General features: G+C 50.6%; 1 protein-coding gene across 1 annotated transcript in view; it reads left to right on the forward strand.

The window, feature by feature from the left end:
• LOC140356775 (proenkephalin-A-like) overlaps window positions 1–4973 on the forward strand; it is a 12390-nt gene extending 7417 nt beyond the window's left edge. The window contains exon 3 of the mRNA XM_072441971.1: window positions 3907–4973. Coding sequence (XP_072298072.1) covers window positions 3907–4473 — 567 coding nt within the window. The 3' untranslated portion in view covers window positions 4474–4973. The remainder of the gene's footprint in view (window positions 1–3906) is intronic.
• Window positions 4974–5000: the final 27 nt, after the last annotated feature.

Consider the following 5000-nt stretch of genomic DNA (forward strand, 5'->3'; position numbering starts at 1 on the left):
ACATACATGACTCACTCCAGATACTGAGAGGGAGTACTGCACAGTACTGCACAGTATTGCACAGTATTACACAGTCTCCTTGGCTCCAGGAGACTTTGGACCCGGGGCCCAGACTGTTGCAGCGCACAAGCTACTTTTAGATTCGGCAAAGCTCGAAGATCAACCTATAGATTTATATTACTTTTTTGTTTTTACAAACCACTATAGAAGCATATATATATATATATATATATATATATATATATATATATATATATATATATATATATATATTAACCACTAGAGCCATTAATACAGATGACGATTTTCAAAATGAAATAATAACTAGACTAAATATTAGAAGGTTGAACTTCACCTGAAGCTCTTTTTAAAGATAATATTAGTTATTATAATAAGACAAGCTCCATGGTAACGCTGGGAGGAGGAGGAGCTTGAGAAAGTCAGCTTTCCTTTGGGTCACGTCAAAAACAAACTGGACTGAGAAGAAGCAGCAGGAACAGGAAGGTACACTCTCTCTCCTCTCTCTCTCTTCTCTCCTCCCTCTCCTCTCTCCTCTCTCTCCTCTCCTCCCTCTCCTCCCTCTCCTCTCTCCTCTCTCCTCCTTCTCCTCCCTCTACTCTCTCCTCTCCTCCCTCTCCTCTCTCTCCTCCCTCTCCTCCCTCTCTCCTCTCTCCTCCCTCTCCTCCCTCTCTTCCCCCCCCCCTTCTCCTCTCTCCTCCCTCTCCTCTCTCCTCTCTCTCTTCTCTCCTCTCTCCTCTCCTCCCTCTCTCCTCTCCTCTCCCTCCTCTCTCCTCTCCTCCCTCTCTCTCCTCCCTCTCCTCTCTCCTCTCCTCTCCCTCCTCTCTCTCTCCTCCCTCTCCTCTCTCTCCTCCCTCTCCTCCCTCTCCTCCCTCTCTCCTCTCCTCCCTCTCCTCTCTCCTCTCTCTCCTCTCTCTCCTCCCTCTCCTCCCTCTCTCCTCTCCTCCCTCTCCTCTCTCTCTCCTCTCCTCCCTCTCCTCCCTCTCTCCTCTCCTCTCTCCTCTCTCTCCTCCCTCTCCTCTCCTCCCTCTCTTCTCTCCTCTCTCCTCCTTCTCCTCCCTCTCCTCTCTCTCCTCTCTCCTCCCTCTCTCCTCTCCTCCCTCTCCTCTCTCCTCTCTCTCTTCTCTCCTCTCTCCTCTCCTCCCTCTCTCCTCTCCTCTCCCTCCTCTCTCCTCTCCTCCCTCTCTCTCCTCCCTCTCCTCTCTCTCCTCCCTCTCCTCCCTCTCTCCTCTCCTCCCTCTCCTCTCTCCTCTCCTCTCCCTCCTCTCTCCTCTCCTCCCTCTCTCTCTCCTCCCTCACTCTCTCCTCTCCTCTCTCCTCCCTCTCCTCCCTCTCTCCTCTCCTCCCTCCCTCTCTCCTCTCTCCTCCCTCTCTCCTCTCCTCCCTCTCCTCTCCTCCCTCTCCTCTCTCCTCTCTCCTCTCTCTCCTCTCTCTCCTCTCTCTCCTCCCTCTCCTCCCTCTCTCCTCTCCTCCCTCTCCTCTCTCCTCCCTCTCCTCTCTCTCCTCCCTCTCCTCCCTCTCTCCTCTCCTCCCTCTCCTCTCTCCTCCCTCTCCTCTCTCTCCTCCCTCTCCTCCCTCTCTCCTCTCTTCCCTCTCCTCTCTCCTCCCTCTCCTCTCTCTCCTCCCTCTCCTCCCTCTCTCCTCTCCTCCCTCTCCTCTCTCCTCTCTCTCCTCCCTCTCCTCCCTCTCTCCTCTCCTCCCTCTCCTCCCTCTCTCCTCTCCTCCCTCTCCTCTCTCTCCTCTCTCTCCTCCCTCTCCTCCCTCTCTCCTCTCCTCCCTCTCCTCCCTCTCTCCTCTCCTCCCTCTCCTCTCTCCTCCCTCTCCTCCCTCTCCTCTCTCTCCTCTCTCTCCTCCCTCTCTCCTCTCCTCCCTCTCCTCTCTCCTCCCTCTCCTCCCTCATGAGATCGTTCTACAGCTCCGTTGTCGTCTTGTGTTGTCGGCTCTTGCCACAATGCGCTTCTTCTGAAACTCCCTGAGAAAGTGGACACAATAACAGCTGCAGGCTCCTCACGCTGGTTGTAACTCCTGGTTCTGGTGCTGTTGGGGCCTCCATGTCTGGACTGGTCGCTCAGCGTGTTCATCTACTGTTTCTTAGCACAAGACAGTAAACGTTGCTTTGGGATCGACCGCCACTGCCTCCGAGACCTCTTGAAATGTGCTGAAATATGGATACACTGCCTGAGGCCACAGAAAACCAGGGTCACATGCTCTAACATTCGTCTTTGATCACAGCACATATTCACTATGGCATAGTTTCAATAAGATTTTGCAATATTAAAAGATTGATTTCCATCCAGTGTTGCATTCATTTTTCACCAAGATCTTGTATTGATGATGGAGAGAGTGACCACTCCACAAACCTTCTCCAGCTCGTCCCAGACACTCTCACTCGGATGTCTCATGCTCCATGAACCTCTCGTCCACAATTTGAGCCCAATAAATCCTGGCCATTAGCGAAGAAAAAACCCACTGACCTGGTCATTCAGTGTAATCAGGCAGTCAGCTGACCTCGTCCTTTGGGCACATCATTTTTGTTGAACCTAGAACTGACCAACTACAGCAACGCTTAGATCATAGGATTAGGGCCCCACGGGCTTGTACCGGAGGCGCAGGGCATGCTGGGGGCATCACTTCACCTGCCTCTCTTCTTACCCTGATCTGTCCATCACTCTGGACTCATCAAAGCACAGACCCTCCTCCCGTCGTCCAGAGTGAGTCTTTATGCTCCTCTTTATGCTCTCTATTGATGAGCGCTTCACTTCTGGCTGCACAGCTGTTCACTCTCTATCTACTGAAGCTCCCTTTGCTTTACTTTCACTATTAAACATACTCCTGAGATCTACTGAACATTTAAGTGATCGTTGATCACGATCCTTCAGGATTTGTTCCTGGAAGACTGTGGTTCCCCACTATACATTCCATTTTTAATAATGCTGCAATCTGACCCTGTTTGGTGCAAACCAATGATTTGACTTTTCTTACGTAAACAAACTTTGGTCTTTTGAGCCACTTGAATATAAGTCAACAACTTCTACAGCTATATATACAGACCACACATGTCTATAAGACACAGGTGTCCACGTTGTAACAGAAAGATGGTCCACAGGTCGTCTTTTGACCAGTGAGTCGGGTCGGGGGGGCCAAGAAATTCTTATTTGATTGTGGGGTGAGTTAAAAAATGCAGACCTCCATATCACATGGAGATACATGTCCCATGTCACATGTCACATGTATCTTCAGGCTGTAACAAACCATGCAGCATTCTGAAGCTTCACACACAGAGAACACTTCTGAGTCCCCAATGTCCCCTCTGTAATCCTGGCTTTAATAAACAGCAGAGATCCCAATGGAATTGTATTTTGTTATAAACTATTTATTTGTTTTTAGATCTAAAACATGAGATACCAGACTAAAGGTACACGAGCATGTTTAAAGGCTGATAATACATTCATGCAGAATACTTGCTCTTTAAGGGTTAGTGTGAGATATCCAGAATCGATCTTGTGTGTTTTCCTCTGTAACCCAGAGGTCATAGTGCAGGAAAAAGAGTGTGTAAGAAGGACCCGGGTGCCTACTAAGGCTTATTTGATTCGTCTTATGACCTTTTATGGACATTCAGAGAGTGAAACATGCTGAGGTCTCCCTAATTGTGGCCCAGAAGCTAAACACACTCTAGTGGTGGATAATAAAATGGTTTTCCTGTTTCTAAACCAGTCTGTCCTGAATGTGCCAATGTAAATGCTGAGAACACAGAACAGAGAATGTAGAGGGCGCTCTAGAGTCGTTCGTATCATTAGAAGAGAGGACTGTAGTGGCTCGTCAGGGTTGTACATCTGCGTTCTGCCAGTATTTAGTCAAATGAAACATGCTGATGATGTTTGTGTGCAGGCCTGTTCCCTGGAGTGCGGCGCTGCCTTAGACTCACAGACGTTGCGCTTGTGTCAGGAAACTCTTTTGGAGAGTGACATCCAGCTCCCTCTGGAGGACAACCCTGCCGAGCTGGAAGAGGCAGCCGAAGCGTCCCCCAAAGAGGAGGAGGACGCACCCGAGCACCTTATAGCCAAGAAATATGGAGGCTTCATGAAGCGCTATGGAGGCTTCATGGCCCGCCGCTCCTCCTCCACACCAGAGGGGGCGATAGAGGAAACAGCCAGCACCGACGGCCAGGAAAACATCCGCAATGAGATTCTGAAAATCCTGAGCGCAGCCACAGTGCGTGGAGAGAGTGGCGCTGAGGCCGTGAAGAGGTACGGCGGCTTCATGCGCCGAGGCGGAGCCCAGAGTGACGCCCTGGAGGCCATCCTGGGCCGGGGCCTCGAGAAGCGTTACGGCGGCTTCATGAGGCGTGTGGGCCGGCCAGAGTGGCTGCTGGACGGCAGCAAGGGCGGCGGAGTGTTCAAGCGTGCCTGGGAGAGCAGCCCGCCGCACAAGCGCTACGGAGGCTTCATGGACTAAAACACACGTGCTCCCTTTTCTGCAACCAACCGCACACAAGGGCCCGGGGCCGCACTTTCCACACACTCTGAGCAGTGCCAAACCCGCCCAGTGTGCTAAAGTAATCCTCTTTCTGTACTTGTCCCTGATTGTCCCTGATTGTCCCATGTGAATGAGCCCAGTGCATTCTTATTCTTACTGCTACATCTAAAAGCTCCTCAACCGTTGCTCTTATTCACAGCCTGAGAGAGAGATGGCAGTTTATGCTTCAGTATTTGGAATGTGGGAGTGGCTCCTGGTGTCTGAGCGAGTGCAGTGAAGTGTCTGGAACTGTGCTGAATGTCCTGCTGAGTGCGGCCCCGGCTGCATCGCACATGTGCCTCTCATCGTGCTGAACACAACTGTATATTCATCAGAGGTCCTCAAATCATATTTTGGCTGTTTCGGGTCTCTTCTTGTTTCTCATTGTGATATTATTTAATAAAATATTCTGTTGATTGAGTCTTTGTCATGAAAACAAATGTTTTAGTAAGTCTGTAGTTGCGGAC

The sequence above is a fragment of the Eucyclogobius newberryi genome, unplaced genomic scaffold (assembly GCF_026437365.1).
Source record: "Eucyclogobius newberryi isolate DKJ021-1_F unplaced genomic scaffold, fEucNew1.0.hap1 SCAF_12, whole genome shotgun sequence".
NCBI lineage: Eukaryota > Metazoa > Chordata > Actinopteri > Gobiiformes > Gobiidae > Eucyclogobius > Eucyclogobius newberryi.